At 48.4% G+C, this 18,473-nt stretch overlaps 1 protein-coding gene across 1 annotated transcript in view; it reads right to left on the reverse strand.

Moving 5' to 3' along the window:
* Window positions 1–18,473, reverse strand: part of LOC130127193 (glutamate receptor ionotropic, delta-1-like) — a 613,283-nt gene that overhangs the window by 95,337 nt on the left and 499,473 nt on the right. Inside the window, exons 5-6 of the mRNA XM_056296763.1 lie at window positions 2,451–2,551; window positions 1,728–1,766 (exon numbers count right to left, since the gene is read on the reverse strand). Coding sequence (XP_056152738.1) covers window positions 1,728–1,766; window positions 2,451–2,551 — 140 coding nt within the window. The remainder of the gene's footprint in view (window positions 1–1,727; window positions 1,767–2,450; window positions 2,552–18,473) is intronic.

Below are 18,473 nucleotides of genomic sequence, written 5' to 3' on the forward strand. Positions count from 1 at the left end.
AACATTGGTGTTGCACAATAAGAACTTGTCTCGCTGAATATAATTGGACTGGATCTTTGGTGATCTGTGGAGAACACGAGGGGAGAACTAAAAGGCGAAGGAATGCCAACAACTAATTTGGACGAGCAGAATTTCTGCACGTATGACAGTGACACCTGCAGCGGGACCATTATAGAGACATCATCATGGCAGCCGTGCCTACTTTTGACTTGGCTGAGGCGTAATCAAATATTCAGTATTTGATTGCAAACGCGGTTCAGCAAGCCAGAAGCACAGATGTAGAACAGGGAATCTAAGTTCTTTAACACCAGTTCAGCCGTTTGGTTAATTACGACACCACCTAATTAGGTAAAGGGTGACTTTCAAAGCGAAAGGCTTTTAAGGATCAGGAGTTTCGTGCCCATCTGGGGGGCAAACACGTCCGCTGTTGACAGCAAGTAATGTCAGGTTCTGGTGTTCATACTTCACGAGACAGCTTCCCCATCTCCCTCTGAATGAGGCTTTTAACATTTTCTGCCAGGCGGGTTAATTGTCTCCCAGCATGCTTAGCAATTGATGCTGGAGCTGGTTGAGAGTGGTTTAAAAAATAAAATAGGAAAATAAAATAAAATAAAATAATGAAAAAAAAAACCTGACAGCGGCTCCATCAGTGCTGCTGTAGTTATGGATGGACATGTATAGAAACATACACATCAGAAATAACCAATAAAATCCAGAGGTGCCTGAGGATGCTGCCGTCTCAGCCTCCCCTTCTACTCACTGAAGCTTCACTTCAAGGTAGAGATGCGATGCAGCATCACCAAGTGATGCTCTCAATAAATGTGGGGTTTTTCCTCCCCAATTGTACTTGGCCAATTACCCCACTCTTCCGAGCCGTCCCGGTAGCTGCTCCACCCCCTCTGCCGATCCGGGGAGGGCTGCAGACTACCACACGCCTCCTCCCATACATGTGGAGTCGCCAGCCACTTCTTTTCACCTGACAGTGAGGGGTTTCACCAGGGGGACGTTGCACGTGGGAGGATCACACTACCCCCCTCCAGTTCCCCCTCCCCAACCCGAACAGGTGCCCCCGACCGACCAGAGGAGGCGCTAGTGCAGCGACCAGGACACACACCCACATCCGGCTTCCCACCTGCAGACACGGCCGATTGTGTCTGTAGGGACGCCCGACCAAGCCGGAGGTAACACGGGGATTTGAACCGGCGATCCCCATCTTGGTAGGCAACGCATAAGACCGCCACGGCATCCGGACGCCCCAGAAAATGTGTGCGATTTTTTTCAGCATTGCACAGGTGGGATACAAAAAGTAGTCAAAGAGCAGAAGGACTTTTTATGTGGGACACACACACACACATACACACACACACAGACACACACACACAGACACACACACACACAACAGGGGATACGCATCACACTCGGCTGGTAATTGGTGGTGCTGGAGACGTTGTCACTGCAGAGCCTTTGTACTGTGCTCCCCTTCATTATTTGCTAATCATTTGCTATATGTAATGCAATAATTAGCTGCTGTATAAAAACCCTGGCCAACCGTATCACCTTGCAGCTGAACAGGACACCAAGCCTACGAGAAGACCATTAACATTTGTTCCCTTCATCCATCATCCAAGCCGCTGATCCTGAGCAGGGTCACAGGATGCTGGAGCCTAACCCAGCAGTCACTGGGTGGCAGGCGGGGAGACACCCCGGACAGGCCGCCAGTCCATCACGGGGTCATAGTTGGCCATATTTGTTTCAGTGCAGACATTTTTAGTCACCTGCTTCGAGTGCTATGTCCAGTAATTACATTCGGGTTGGTTTAAATGGAGGATTATCGTAACATCTTATAAAAGGGACAATTGTGGGCGTCCGGGTGGCGTGGCGGTCTGTTTCGTTGCCGACCAACATTGAGATCGCCGGTTCGAATCCCCATGTTACCGCCGGCTTGGCTGGGCGTCCCTACAGACACTATTGGCCGTGTCTGCGGGTGGGAAGCCGGATGTGGGTATGTGTCCTGGTCGCTGCACTAGCGCCTCCTCTGGTCGGTCGGGGCGCCTATTTGGGGAGGGGGGAAGCGGGATCCTCCCATGTGCTACGTCCCCCTGGAGAAACTCCTCACTGTCTGGTGAAAAGAAGTGGCTGGCGACTCCACATGTATGGGAGGAGGCACGTGGTAGCCTGCAGCCCTCCCCGGATCGGCAGAGGGCGTGGAGGGACAGCCCGGAAGAGTGGGGTGATTGGCGGGTACAATTAGTGACTAAAAGCGGGTAGCATTTAAAAAAAAAGAAGGGACAATTGTGTAATACAGAATTTAAGCTTTCATGGATCACAACATCACCAGTGAACATACACAGGGGTTGCTGAGTAGTAACGATCAAGGTAAAGTTAATTATCCCCCCCCCCCCAGACGTCTGCATTCAAAAACAGCACAGCAGGTGCTGCAGAGGACTTTGCTGTTGTGAGCAGAACCCACGAGTGAGAGTATGAAAACACTACTTACCTCATTGACAAACACCCAATGACTGTCTTTGGAGGCCAGGTTCGTCTCCACCGCCTGCAGAGGAAATGACAGGGATTACAACATGTCTCTGGATAGCGTGTGATTGTGTGTGGGTGGTGGGGGTGGGGGGTGTGGTGGGGGTGGGGCTGATTTCTTTCATTTAGTTCAGTTTCTTCAGTTCTTCATCATCAGCCCTGGTCATCTAGACCAGTGGTTCTCAACCTTTTTGGGGTCCTGGACCCCCTGCGTATTTTTGATCTACCCTGAGGACCCCTCCACTTGATCTTGGGGGAGGGGGGTTGCAATTTGATAGAAACAGTAGAAACTGCATTTTAAATTGCATGATAGCATTTATTCACTCTTTGGGGCAAAAATAAGAGCTTTCAGTTGTAACTTAGATATAGTTAACGAAACAGAATTCTTATGCAGTAACTTTCAGATATATGTAACAAAACAGAATATGTATTCAGTTACTTTCAGATATATGTAACAAATCAGAATATGTATTCAGATACTTTCAGATATATGTAACGAAACAAAATTTTTATGCAGTAACTTTTAACAATGCCCACGGGAGCGAGATCTCTTATTAAAATACAATAAATTACACTTGTGAAACAGATGTGATTAGAGAAAAAAGTCCTGTTACCCTTTATAGTTCAGGTAGATAAAGGTCTCAGTCACATTTGAGTAAAATAATCCTATTTCTATAAATGTCATAGGATCTTTTTTTTAAAGATATTTTATTTTCACGGACCCCCCTTGCAATTACACCACGGACCACTAGGGGTCCGCGGACCCCCGGTTGAGAAACACTGCTCTAGACAACGGCAATGGCGATGACGGTGTAGTTTTCTTTGAGAGCTGCAGCTCACACGGGTTTACACCAGCCTGGGCTCTGCAGCATCTCGGCATCTAGCAGGACACTTCGACCCTGCCCCGGCCCACTGCGCTCGCTCGCCGTAATTCACCCGGGGAGCGCTTGAAAGAAGCCGCGCTGAGAAGCCGCAGTGGTCGCAGACTTTCCTCTCCCCCCCCCCCCCGTGTTGCATCAGCGTGCTCTTTTGTGTGAGCCCGCTGCCCCCGCGGCTGCTGCCTGAACCGCTTAGCTCGCCCGTCAAAGCACCAACGACTCACCTGCACCCGGGCCTTTACATTGAAATAAAAAGAGCAGCGACCGGGTGGCGCGGCGGTCTATTCCGTCGCCTACCAACACAGGGATCGCTGGTTCGAATCCCCGTGTTACCTCCGGCTTGGTAGGGCGTCCCTACAGACACAATTGGCCGTGTCTGCGGGTGGGAAGCCGGAGGTGGGTATGTGTCCTGGTCGCTGCACTAGCGCCTCCTCTGGTCGGTCAGGGAGCCTGTTCGGGGTGGGGAGGGGGAACTGGGGGGAATAGCGTGATCCTCCCACGTGCTACGCCCCCCTGGCGAAACTCCTCAATTTCAGGTGAAAAGAAACGGCTGGCGACGCCACATGTATCGGAGGAGGCATGTGGTAGTCTGCAGCCCTCCCATGGATCGGCAGAGGGTGGCGCAGCGACTAGGACGGCTCGGAAGAGTGGGGTAACTGGCTGGGTACAATTCCCAGATAGCAAAATTACTGTGGCCCAGACCCGTCCCACACCCGACACTAACCCTACCTCGACACCACTACTACTACTACTTTCGGCTGCTCCCGTTAGAGGGCGCCAAAGCGGATCATCCGTGTCCATCTCTTCCTGTCCTCTGCATCTTCCTCTGTCATACCAGCCACCTGCATGTCCTCCCTCACCACATCCATAAACCTCCTCTTTGGCCTTCCTCTTCTCCTCTTCCCTGGCAGCTCCATATTCAGCATCCTTCTCCCAGTATACCCAGCATCTCTCCTCCACACATGTCCAAACCATCTCCATCTTGCCTCTCTTGCTTTGTCTCCAAACCGTCCAACCTGAGCTGTCCCTCTAATATAATAATTCCTAATCCTGTCCTTCTTCATCACTCCCAGTGAAAATCTTAGCATCTTCATCTCTGCCACCTCCAGCTCCACCTCCTGTCTTTTCATCAGTACCACTGTCTCCAGACCATATAACATAGCTGGTCTCACAACCATCTTGTAAACCTTCCCTTTAACTCTTGCTGGTACCCCTCTGTCACAAATCACTCCTGGCACTCTTCTCCACCCACTCCACCCTGCCTGCACTCTCTTCTTCACCTCTCTCCTGCACTCCCCGTTACTTTGGAGTGTTCGTATGTGGGGTCTATATGCGGATCAAGCACGTGTACTCTACGACTTTGAAATGTGGACCTCGATTCTGCCCAGGAAAAGATTTTATAAACACTTCCTTGTGAACTTTCTCTGCCCCGTTTGACCCACAGGTCAGAGGTACGCACGGGCAAAACCTTTTAACCCTTCATCACAGAGTTGTTGATGTCTTTTGCGGTTTTGCACGGTATCCCGTAAGTCTGTGAAGTGTGGCGTAAGAGGAAATACAATGCGGTAAGTCTGTGACAGTTTGCCTGACTGTTATGATACTGTGTGGACTTGTATGGTGAACACATTAGATCAGGACCTGAGCAAAGGAGAACAACATCAGCAAGACGCCATGACTGGTAAACGTGTACATCCAGAAAATATGGTGAGGACCAACTGTTCTGAAACACCCCCCCTCCCCCTTTTTTTCCTCCCCAATTGTACCCGGCCAGTTACCCCACTCTTCGAGACGTCCCGGTCGCTGCTCCACCCCCCTCTGCTGATCCGGGGAGGGCTGCAGACTACCACACGCCTTCTCCCATACATGTGGAGTCGCCAGCCGCTTCTTTTCACCTGACAGTGAGGAGTTTCACCAGGGGGACGTAGCACGTGGGAGGATCATGCTGCCCCCCCCCGAACAGGCGCCCTGACCGACCAGAGGAGGCGCTAGTGCAGCGACCAGGACACATACCCACATCCGGCTTCCCACCCACAGACACGGCCAATTGTGTCTGTAGGGACGCCCGACCAAGCCGGAGGTAACACGGGGATTCGAACCGGCGATCCCGGTGTTGGTAGGCAACGGAACAGACCGCTACACTACCCAGACGCCCACGTTCTGAACATTTTTGCACAAAATAGGAGGGCAGTTATTGTTCAAAGTACTTTTCTAGCTAGTTATGTTGTTTGTTATCGTTGTGCAAAAATTAACAACTTAACCAACTTGTAATGACGGTCTCCCACACTAAACGACAACGTTTTCTACACAACAACATTTTACGAGTACAACAAACGATTTTGGAGTGATAAAAACAGGATATTACAAGAACACAACAGGCTAAACACACACACACACACACACACACACACACACACACACACACACACACCCAAATAAGGCGTAGGCCTTTCTAAATGTAATCTCCGGTATCGTGGATCACATCACTGGTCCACAGTGCTCGGTGGCTCCCCTGCCAGATGTTCTCACCCAGGTCCTCACATGCTAGGCTATCATTAACCCCCCCCCCCCCCCCCACACACACACACGTGTCGGTTAATGTTTAACCGTTTATACTTTTGGGAATATGGTTATGCAGTGTGTTTTATTTTTTGTTCAGTATCATCCATCCACACGTAACTCCATCTATCCGTACACCACCCATCCATCCCTCCATCCTTCCATTCCTCCATCCCTCCAGCCATCCATCCATCCATCCATTAGCTATACCTGCTTAATCCAGTTCAGTGTTGTGGGGGCTGGGCATAAGGCATGGAGACACTCTGGACAGCTCACCAGTCCATCACACACACACACACACACACACACACACACACACACACACACACACACACACACACACACACACACACACACATACACAAACACACACACACACACACACACACACACACACACACACACACACACACACACACACACACACACACACACACACACACACACACACCATTCACACCTATGGGTGACTGGGAGACTTGAATTCATCTATTAGGCACTTTCTGGACTCTTGGACCCATGCATCCACGGGCGGGTCATGCAAACTCTACACAGATGGGCTGGAACTGAACCCAGGATGCTCTTCTCACACCGGCATGTGATCCAGATCAGAGTGACCACATGACGTGCTTTGGCCAGAGCCAAATGAAGTGCAATAATTAAATATGCAAATAAAGTAAATTGAGAAATGTTTTTTCATAGCAGCAAATGGATCTAAATTAAGATTCATTTTAAATTAGTATTATTATTAATAATAATAATAATAATAATAGCTATCCTACCACTCCAATTCCCTCTACTACCTCCCCTAGGACAAAAATAAGTGAAACTCCGAAGCCGCTCATACTTCCTCAGGGAGGGATTAGGGGACCTTACTGTAAAAGTTGCATCGCCTTTTCATCTTAAACCTGGACCTGCAAAGTCAAGAGTTTCATGTCATATAAGTCTATCATCCGTTTTCAATAAAAAAAAAAAAATCCAGATGAAGGTCGGAGAGGTAATGTAAGTCCTTGGAACGACAGCAGAGCCTCCATATTGTGGATGTAAAAAAAAAAAAGATGGACGGAAGGCTGGATGGAAAGCATCCAGAGAATACATCTTTTTTTTTTTTTACCAACTTTCCTTATTTTCAGGGTCACAGAGCAAAGCAAACTTTGATTAAATCTGTAGAACTTATATAATGTTGACATATTTTGGCCATTATTTTGGTAATCAGCCCATATGCCAGGGCTCAAAAGGTTCTGCAGTAGCGTTTCTCCTTGGTACTATTTTACAATGGCGCAGGTGAGCATAGCTGAGTTTAGTCCCGCCCTCAACGATTCTGATTGGTTCAAGAAACAGAAACAATGATGGGTTGTGTGAACTCATCATCAAAATGTAATGATTATTATTATTATTATTATTATTATTAGTAGTAGTAGTAGTAGTGTGTTTTTTCACCTTTTCTAGAACGATAATGGGTTCTGCTAGAACTTTCTGCTGTGCTGGCACAGTGCTAGAACATTCTGTGGAAATAGGTCTGACTATGCCAGACCAGGGATAGCATTGCCAAATGTTACTTTCATTGTCACGGGTGGATTCTCCTGAAAGTCTCCTCTATCGACCCTCACTGGGTAGATAGATGGACCAGACCAGGTCGGACCAAGACCAAGGTCCAAACTAAACATCCAGTGGGCCGATAAATCTCAAAAGATCCTCACAGGGTTTAGCATTCCCCAGACACTGGACCCTGCAGGGAAACGCAGGTGTCTTCCTGTTGGCAGCCAGTCCAACTAGATTGGCATCGTTGCCTCTATCTGTACATAAACGCGATTAACAAGCCGGGAAGTTAATCAACAAGCCGGGAAGTGATTACTGTAGTCTGAGCCGCCAGTCACGTCAAAGTCAATCATATTACTGCCATTCCTCACGACCCAGCGATGCCCCATCCTCTCTATCAAAGGCCTAGATTCAACTCAGTTCAGTTCAGGCTGATCGGGGGAATGTAAGACATGAAAAAGAAACGTGCTTCTTGGATGAGTCTTCGTCAGGCCCGAGCAGCTGTTGCTTTTTTTCACAACACTTGCTGAAAAGACACTATTGTATTGGTGTTAAATAATGCTTTCCCCCTTTTTCTGTCCACACTAACGAAACCCCCCCCCCCTCTTTCCTCCCCAATTGTACTTGGCCAATTACCCCACTCTTACGAGCTGTCCCGGTCGCTGCTCCACCCCCTCTGCCGATGCGGGGAGGGCTGCAGACTACCACATGCCTCCTCCCATACATGTGGAGTCGCCAGCCGCTTCTTTTCACCTGACATTGAGGAGTTTCACCAGGGGGACGTAGCGTGTGGGAGGATCATGCTATTCCCCCCCCCGAACAGGCGCCCCGACAGACCAGAGGAGGCGCTAGTGCAGCGACCAGGACACACACCCTCATCTGGCTTCCCACCCACAGACACGGCAATTGTGTCTGCAGGGACGCCTGACCAAGCCGGACGTAGCACGGGGATTCGAACCGACGATCCCTACGTTGGTAGGCAACGGAATAGACCGCCACGCAACCCGAACGCCCACTACGGAGAACTTTTTATCACCAGGCTCACATTTTACATTTGTCAGAGTAAATTGTGGGCCTGTAAAAATGCATATTTACATCCATGACACGTGTCAGTATGTCAGCCTTATACTTCTGAAACCAATTTAGAGACATCCTTTCTTCACCGAAGACGCGTGTAGAACATCATAATATTAAACCTTAAAGATTTTAAATTACAACATAGTTATGACTATTTCCATTTTCGCGAAACGCAGCGGAAATGTATTTCTGTATTTGTGTACACAATGAAAACCACAAACCGGTGGCTGTCACCGAGTTGCTCTTAGACAACATCCTCCCTGGTGACATCTGCACGAAACGTCTCCAGTTTCTCATTTGCACCACAAAGAGTAACTTTTCCCCAGTTTGAGGTTCGCCTCATTGAAATGCTTTGTGCATACAGTCGCACGTTTGATGCCACACGGCAGTTTGGGATCGGTTGTTCTAGAAAGCAGGGTTGCTTTCAGTCGTCTTCCAGTTGCCGGGGACCCGAGTAGTCGTGGTCACACCACACAGCTGAGAGGTTCGTTTAGCTGTCCGTCATCCGAGTCGCTGTCCTCCCTCTCTGCCCCCGGGGCTGATGGACGGTGAAGGGTCAGGACATCACACACTGCAGATGGGGGGGGGGGGGACAAGGTGGACCACTAAGCCCCTCTTTGTTTGTGTGTGAGTGAGCTTCGGCAAAATTGCCAAGCTGCTGTGTGTCGGCGGGCCAAGCACAGGCGTATCCCTTCATAGAAAAAGAAGAAACTTTATTGTCACTGTACATACAGACCCTAAAATTCGGCCGGCGACTCCACATGTAGGGGAGGAGGCGTGTGTTAGTCCTGCAGCCCTCCCCGGGATCAGCAGAGGGGGTGGAGCAGTGACCGGGACGGCTCGGAAGAGTGGGGTAATCGACTTCCAGTTCCTACTGTGGCGGTCATACCAGTTTCCCGTTTGTTGGCGCGTGCCATTGACAATGGCGTGTTTTTGGCGACGCCTGCAAGACTTAGCGTGGATAAATGTCAACGACACGCACAGAACTGTGGCCAAGCTTTCACCGGCACCTGCCAGCAAACGGGTGAAAAGCTTCAAGTTGTACATATCCAGTTACGTCCACAATTATGAGGGCGAGTATCTTCATCCTCACGCCAACAATCAGGAAACTGGCATGGCCGCTACAGTAGAAACCGGAAGTCAGTGGACTACAGTTATACACAGAGCCGATTGGCCGAATACGATTGGGGAGGGGAAAAAACGGGGGGGGGGGAGGTGCGGACAATGTCTACATTCTCTGTAACAATCTTTCAGAGAGTAATTGTGTCTTTGAAATGGGGATTTGTGCGCGGGAATACACAAGGACAGAGAAGAGGTGGTCAGCACGGCATCGAACACTGCTGATGGGGAGCGGCGAGATAAACACATAAGGACAAGTCAAAGTGTGACTTATTTGATGTTGTGTGTGTGGGTGTGTGTGTGTGTGTTTGTGTGTCTATGATAGAGAAAGGAAAGGCTTTACTACCCTACAAAGGCAAACAGCTCTTCCATTTCTGTGCGGTTTTAAAGGCTGCAAGCTGTGATTTAGAGTCACCAGAGGTTCTGCCAGTAAACGGTACTGAGTGATACACTCTCCACTCCTCTGCCAGCGATACTTTTACCGCAACAGAAGATAAATTTTTAAGTCCTTTCCCCCCTGTTTCACATCCTACGCAGTTAGTGCAGAGACCTGTGGAGAATATATAATATAATAATGTCATGAATAATAAACCTTTACTCGTGACAGAGTCCTTTTATGGGTAAAACTGCAGTTTGGGGCAGATATGAGTGAAAATAGTGACATAAGGGTGAAACGAGAACAGACATGAAACTAATTACATGCATCTCTGTGTGTGCATGGGTGTTGGTGCATACACGTTTGCACAAGGGATCAGCACATACGTGCCAAAAGGTGTAGATTTAGTTGGGACATATCTGCTATATAATCTGCTATAACAAGCAAACAAATTAGAGGGTTTGTGACTTGCTAGTGCTTTAACTACATGCACTACCAACACAACTCTAATTCAGTCTAATGGCTCCCAGCTAGTACCCATATGTGGGCCACTTCAGGCAATGATGCGGCACTTATGGCCTACTTCTGGCCCTGACAAAATTGATGTAAGCCTGAAGCGGCCCACATGTATGGCTTGTTTCTGGTCCAGATTGGGCAAGCAGGAGCGGACCGCCCAAGTGCCATCATCCCACGCGGTACGTGGGCTGAATGAAAGAAAGATGAAAGTCGGGTGTGGGACGGGTGCGGGCCACAAAAATTTTGCTATCTGGGTTTCTGTTTTTCATTTTGTAAGAGCAATTTCTATCCCTAAAATATAGGGTTTGAGAGCGTTCGGGTTACATGGCGGGCTATTCCGTTGCCTACCAACATAGGGATCGCTGGTTCAAATCCCCATGTTACCTCCGGCTTGGTCGGGCGTCACTTCGCACACAATTGGCCGTGTCTCTGGGGGGGAAGCCGAATGTGGGTGTGTGTCCTGGTCGCTGCACTAGCGCCTCCTCTGGTCAGTCGCGGTGCCTGTTCAGGGGGGGAGGGGGAACTGGGGGTATAGCATGATCCTCCCATGCGCTACGTCCCCCTGGCGAAACTCCTCACTGTCAGGTGAAAAGAAGCGGCTGGCGACTCCACATGTATGGGAGGAGGCATGTGGTAGTCTGCAGCCCTCCCCGGATCAGCAGAGGGGGTGGAGCAATGACCGGGACGGCTCGTAAGAGTGGGGCAATTGGCCGGGTAGAATTGGGGAGAAAAGGGGGGGGGGTTCTCGTTAGTGTGGACAGAAAAAGGGGAAAACTTTATTTAACACCAATGCAATAGTGTCTTTTCAGCAAGTGTTGTGAAAAAAAGCAACAGCTGCTCGGGCCTGACGAAGACTCATCCAAGAAGCACGTTTCTTTTTTCATGTCTTACATTCCCCCGATCAGCCTGAACTGAACTGAGTTGAATCTAGGCCTTTGATAGAGAGGATGGGGCATGGCTGGGTCGTGAGGAATGGCAGTAATATGATTGACTTTGACGTGACTGGCGGCTCAGACTACAGTAATCACTTCCCGGCTTGTTGATTAACTTCCCGGCTTGTTAATCGCGTTTATGTACAGATAGAGGCAACGATGCCAATCTAGTTGGACTGGCTGCCAAACAGGAAGACACCTGCGTTTCCCTGCAGGGTCCAGTGTCTGGGGAATGCTAATCCCTGTGAGGATCTTTCGAGATTTATCGGCCCACTGGATGTTTAGTTTGGACCTTGGTCTTGGTCCGACCTTGGTCTGGTCCGATCTATCGACCCAGTGAGGGTCGATAGAGGAGACTTTCAGGAGAATCCACCCGTGACAATGAAAGTAACATTTGGCAATGCTATCCCTGGTCTGGCATAGTCAGACCTATTTCCACGGAATGTTCTAGCACTGTGCCAGCACAGCAGAAAGTTCTAGCAGAACCCATTATCGTTCTAGAAAAGGTGAAAAAAAACATACTACTACTACTACTACTAATCATTTTTGATGATGAGTTCACGCAACCAATCACGTGATGACTTGTTTCTGTTTCTTGAACCAATCAGAATCGTTGAGGGCGGGACCAAACTGAGCTATGCTCACTGGCGCCGTTGTAAAATAGTACCAAGGAGAAACGCGGCTGCAGAACCTTTTGAGCCCTGGCATATGGATTGATTACCAAAATAATGGATCAAATATGTCGATGTTTATAAGTTTTACAGGTAAAAAAAACACAAACACAATTAGGTAATTGGTGTCCAAGACATAAAGCCTGGTTATGCATTAGCTCTGTAGAACCTCACTGGACAGCTGATGCCCCCCCCCTTTTTTCCTCCAAATATCACCCGGCTAATTACCCCACTCTTCCCAGCTATCTCGGTCGCTGCTCCACCCACTCTGCCGATCTGGAGAGGGCTGCAGACATGCCTGCTCTGATACATGTGGAGCCGCCAGCTGCTTCTTTTCACCTGACAGTGGCCCAGCCCCCCCCCCATGAACAGGCACCCCGACCAACCAGAGGAGGCGCTAGTGCAGCGACCAGGACATACACCCACATCCAGCTACCCACCCGCAGACACGGTGTCTGTACGGACGCTCGACCAAGCCGGAGGTAACACGGGGATTCGAACTGGCGATCCCCATGTTGGTAGGCAACGGAATAAGATGCCCAGAACAGCTGATTATTTTAGCGCACAAGCCAGAATGTCCCTCATAGATAATACATTCATACATTTTCTAAAAAAATCCTTTGAATATATTTAAAAGAAACCCACTGAATGAACCATGCAGGCCTGCCTTACTGCAAAAGCCCAAATCCTCATTTAGGTTTTGCATAATGACAACCTAGCTCACTAGCTCGAGTGCTTGTCATTGTTATTGCTCATTGATACAGAGGCTTTGAAAATGGCAACGACCCGTGCGGAAGGAAATAAAATACCGTCTGCACCAGTCGGCACCGAGGATTCGCCTGTTCTAGGGGTTCACATCTGGTGAGTCAGGCCGGGTTGTCCCACAGCCAGGGGTAATGAGTGCAGAGTAATTACACGCATAAATTATACCCATGCCCTGGTCTTAGCTGCTGTTTTGGCACACGTGTGATTCATTTGCCCATTCTGGAAATTATTCCACAAACTTCCAAACACATAAAAATCTATATGGCAGTAAATGGTAGCAGAAATGATTGTATATACCGCCAAAAAAAAGTTTACCCTATGAATAAAGCCAAAGCTTTTCAACCACATTCATATTTTTTTTTTTTTTTGCATTCCAGCTGCATGACTCTTGCATTTCCGTGGGCGGCAGGTTCTCTCGTGGTGGGGTGGAGTGTCGAAGTGATACAGTATATGTGGATTAGGCCCTTAGCCGGCCTACACTATTTGCCACAGCCTTTGTCCCTGAGCCTAATAGACCTGAGAGCAGCCATTAATAGGCAGGGGGAGCAGCCGACAAGCTTACGCCAGAGACAGGCTTCCTTTAACACCATGCTAATGGAGGAGATCGGATTTAAACCTGTGGGTCTCACACACACACACATATACACGAGGTCTAAGGTAGCCCACTATGGAACCTCCTGGTTAAAAAAGAGAAAAAAAAAGTGAAATCAAAGGGAAGATGTGAAACCGCAGCAGTCAGATGTATTATTTCTCTGACGTGAGGGTGTTCAATCAGAATGTGTTATACGTCTCTCTTGTCTCCTCGCAAATACCCTGGGTTTCTTTGTGCTTTGATGGCTCATTATCGAGTCCTATCATGTTCAAATCAATTTTGAGTCACTCTCTATGTCTTCCTCTGCTGCTCATCCTTTCCTCAATGATCTCCAATACTTCCATCTATCCATCCATCCATCCACCCATACATCCATCCATGATCCAAACCGATTATCCTGCTCTCAGGGTCGAGGGGATGCTGGAGCCTATCCCAGCAGTCATTGGGCGGCAGGCGGGGGAGACACTCTGGAAAGGCTGCCAGGCCATCACAGAGCCGACACACACACACACACACACATGCACACATTCACACCTAGGTGCAATTTAGTACGGCCGGTTCACTTAACCTGCATGTCTTTGGACTGTGGGAGGAAACCGGACCCCCTGGAGGAAACCCACGCAGACACGGGCAGAACATGCAAACTCCACACAGAGGCTGGACTACCCTGGAGCTCGAACCCAGGACCTTCTTGGTGTGAGGCGACCACGCTAAATCACTACATCACCGTGCCGCCTAGCAACCCCCGTACTCGAACCCAGCACCTTCTTGTTGTGAGGCGACCGTGCTAACCCCTGCACCACTGTGCCGCCTACTTCCATCCACTCATCTACAAATATTGCTCACACTTGCTCTCACACTATCTGAAGGCTAAATTTGATCTGTGATCGTTGACGTCACCAGAAAACAAAACCTCGGTGTGGGCCATTTGCAGTGAATTAAGCAGTAACTTCCATGTCCTGTGCAATGTTTTTCCAAGCCTTTAAACCTAAATGAGCTTTATGTCATGGTTGTGGTGAGATTTATTAGCTGGAAAATATGACCGCATACTTGGAAAATCAGCTTGGGTATTATCACTCTGTCTATGAAGTTGGCCTTCCACTTACTGCTGATAAGAGCAGCTGGCAAAGTTTGTCTCTCGGTGAGATCCCAGATTGTGCTGATGGCTCTTTTGTTTCAATCATGAGGACAGAATTACTTCTGTCTATGAATTTGGGCTAAAACAGAATCATTATGGCAGCACGTTTCAATTTCCATCCATCCATCCATTATCCAAACCGTTTATCCCTGTCTCATGGTCGCGGGGATGCTGGAGCATATCCCAGCAGTCATTGGGCAGCAGGCGGGGGAAACACCCCGGACAGGCCGCCAGTCCATCACAGGGCCAACACAATTTCATAGTTCAAATTAAAATTTGCGAGTGCCACAGTGGCTTATATTCTCACGGTTAGTTTTAGCCTTTCGATGATGCAAAGGTTATAGCTAATCATGAGAATATATGTAAAGAAAAAGCTCCCTCTCACCCTTTTTCAGGTGGTGTGTTTCTTCCTCAAGCTCAGGTCCTCTTCCAGAGGCCTGGGAGTTTGAGGGTTCTGCACAGTATCTTAGCTATTCTTAGGACTGCACTCTTCTGGACAGAGACCTCAGGTGTTGTTCCTGGGATCTGCTGGAGCCACTCTCCCAATTTGGGGGGGGGGGGGGTCACAGCCCCTAGTGCTCCTTTTACTGCTGGGACTATTGTGGATTTCACCTTCCACATCTGATCAAGTTCTTCCTTCAGCCCTTGGTATTTCTCTAGCTTCCCATGCATGCTCTTTCTTCCTGATGTTGCCAAAACTCGGGATTACTACATCAATCACTACTGCTGTCTTCTGCTCCTCGTCGACTACCACAATGTCTGGTTGGTTAGCCAGCACCTGCTTGTCAGTTTGGAACTTGAAGTCCAACAGGAACTTAGCTCTGCCATTCTCAACCACCTTTGGTGGGGTCTCCTATTTGTACTTGATGACTCCCAGTCTGTATTCAGTACAGATGTTCCTGTACACTATCCCAGCCACTTGGCTATGCCTTTCAGTGTACGCTTTCCCAGCTAGCATTTTACACCCTGCTACTATGTGCTGGACTGTCTCAGGGGCGTCTTTGCACAGCCTGTATCTTGGGTCTTGTCTGTGGTGGTAGACCCCTGCCTCAACTGATCTGGTCCAGCCTTTTCTAGCCACCGGGAGGATTTATCATTATCAGCCATGTGCTATATCAGTCAATGGTACACCCCATGGAGGGGCTTGGTCTTCCATGACACCTCCTTTTCTTCCTCTTCTTCACTTCACTCTATCTTCTCTTCTGGAGCCTGAGGTACTTACTCAGCAGTTCATCCTGGGGAGGGGGCTCTTTCTGATGTGCCGAATGTTCCTTGTTTCATCATCGATGTGGCTCTGACACTCACCAACCCTCAGCCTCCATCTTTTTGCTCATTGTACAGTCTCAGGCTGCTGGACTTCATGTAGAATCCTCTGTGCATTGTGAGGAGTTCTCATGTCCTGATATCTGTGGCTTTTATCCCCTCCTTTGGCAAGCTTATTGTTTCAGCTGGGCATCTGATACTTGGTAGGAGATATGTGTTGAAGGCTTGAATCTTATTCTTCCCATTGAGCTGGCTCCTCAGGGCCTGTCTCACTCTGTAGAGTAATTTGGCTGCAGCTGACCTCCTTGCTGCCTCCTCGTAGTTTCCATTTGCCTGTGGAGTACCCAGGTACTTGTAACTGTCCTGTATGTCCGCTATCCTGCCACTGGGTAACTCAACCTCTTCAGTCCTCAACACCTTCCCTCTTTTTGCAACCAATCAACCGCATTTGTCCAGTCCATATGACATCCCGATGTCATGGCTGTAGATCCTGGTGAGATGGATCAGTGAGTCAATTTCTCTTTCATTCCTGGCGTTTAGGTTGATGCCATCCATGTATAGGAAGTGGCTGATGGTTACTCCACTTCTGAACCTGTACCTATATATCCATTCTTTGTGATGATCTAACTGAGGGGGTTCAGGCTTATGTAGAACCGCAATGGTGATAATGCATCACCTTGGTATATGCCACATTTGGAACCTGTACCTATATCCATTCTTTGTGATGATCTAACTGAGGGGGTTCAGGCCTATGCAGAACCGCAACGGTGATAGTGCATCACCTTGGTATATGCCACATTTGGAACCTGTACCTATATCCATTCTTTGTGATGATCTAACTGAGGGGGTTCAGGCCTATGCAGAACCGCAACAGTGATAGTGCATCACCTTGGTATATGCCACATTTGATGGTTACCCGTTTGACTGTCTTTGAGTTGGCCTCTAGTGTTGTTTTCCACTGCTGCATTAACCCAGGGGAAGTTTGAGCTGGAATGACTCCATTCGTGTCACTCTGAGGTAGTTGGCTTGTATAGAAATAAGAGTCTAAGTCACTGACTTTTACTGGAGAGTTGTCCCAACCGGGGTTTTAACTCCTGATCTCTGGCAGGAAAGCCAGTGTTCTTACCTACTGAGCTATCCAGCTCAGTAGGTAAGTATACATATACATACATCCCGTATGCTTGCACTCTCATTCGCAAGAAAACAAAGACTGAAATAAAACAGACAGGGCAAATACACACATACATACCCACAAAAGCAGACCCATATAAAACATATATATATATTCTGAGTGCTACTGCAGGGGCTTCGAACGCTCTATAAAAACAGTTATTTTCACTATAACATATTCATCTTTTTCCATTCCACCAGCCCCCTAAAGAACGGCAAAATGTCAAGTAGCTCCTCTAAAGTTGAGTCAGAATGCACTCCCCCACTCCACTGCTGCAAAAACTTAAAACGAAAAAAAAAACAAACCCTTATTGCACATCATTATGTCGGTGTACATACAGTAGATGTAAGAATACGATGGACATGCAAAGGCCAGTGGGGTTTTTTCTCTCTCTCTCCTTTTGTTCTTCTTCGTTCGGCTTGTTCCCTGTTTCCCAGGGGTCACCGCAGCGGATTTGATAGTTTCCATCGGTACCCTTTCAGGGCACAGCACCGACGGTGGTCTTGCCAATCCGCATAACGATTTGGCAACACTTTACGTCGGAGGCCCTCCCTGACACGACCACTGACCCTATGGACGGGGGCACAGGTAAAGCGCTGGATGCCATCCCAGTATTCATGGACTTGCGCCCATGCCTGTCTCCATTCCCCCCCCCTCCTTTTAACGACGTAATTCCATCAGCTTTTAGGATCTTTTTCATGAACGGTAACATGTCTGGTAAAGTAGACAAACACATTTCCCTACACAAAATCTGTCCTCAGCATATTTGTGTCGCGATCACAGGATCTTCGAGCTGCATGCGCCGCAGAAGCACACACGTTTGTCGCGTGCAGACGCTTTGTTGTTAATAGTTTGCTTTAACGCTTGCTTGATTTCCCAAAGGCAGATCTGCTGCCAATTATCGATCAAAATACACATATTAGAGGCTTAATCCCATTTTAGGCTGCGGTAGATGTCCATTACAAGAATTAATTTAGTCTCCTGTTGAGATTCATCAGTTTAAAATTCTTCAAATACGGGTGATTCTAATTATTTCCTATGCTGTTTCGCATATCTCAGGCATTTTCTAGGAACCAGTGGCGGCTGGTGCTAAACAATGTTGGGGGGGGGCGCAATTCACCTTGGCGCAGCACACCTGACAGCTGCTGTAATGTCCACACAGTCACAGAGTTATTAAGAAGGCCAGTGTAGCCTATAGATTTTATCGGGGTTCGCAGACGGTGGATGATTGACAGTCGAGACGAGACATGGTGGTGAATGTGAACATGATTGACAGCCACAAGAATTGTCCAATCACATTAGATCAAAAAACATTAAAACAATACCAATTCGCTGCCAATAAAAGTGG

The sequence above is a fragment of the Lampris incognitus genome, chromosome 17 (genome assembly GCF_029633865.1).
Source record: "Lampris incognitus isolate fLamInc1 chromosome 17, fLamInc1.hap2, whole genome shotgun sequence".
Taxonomy (NCBI): Eukaryota; Metazoa; Chordata; class Actinopteri; order Lampriformes; family Lampridae; genus Lampris; species Lampris incognitus.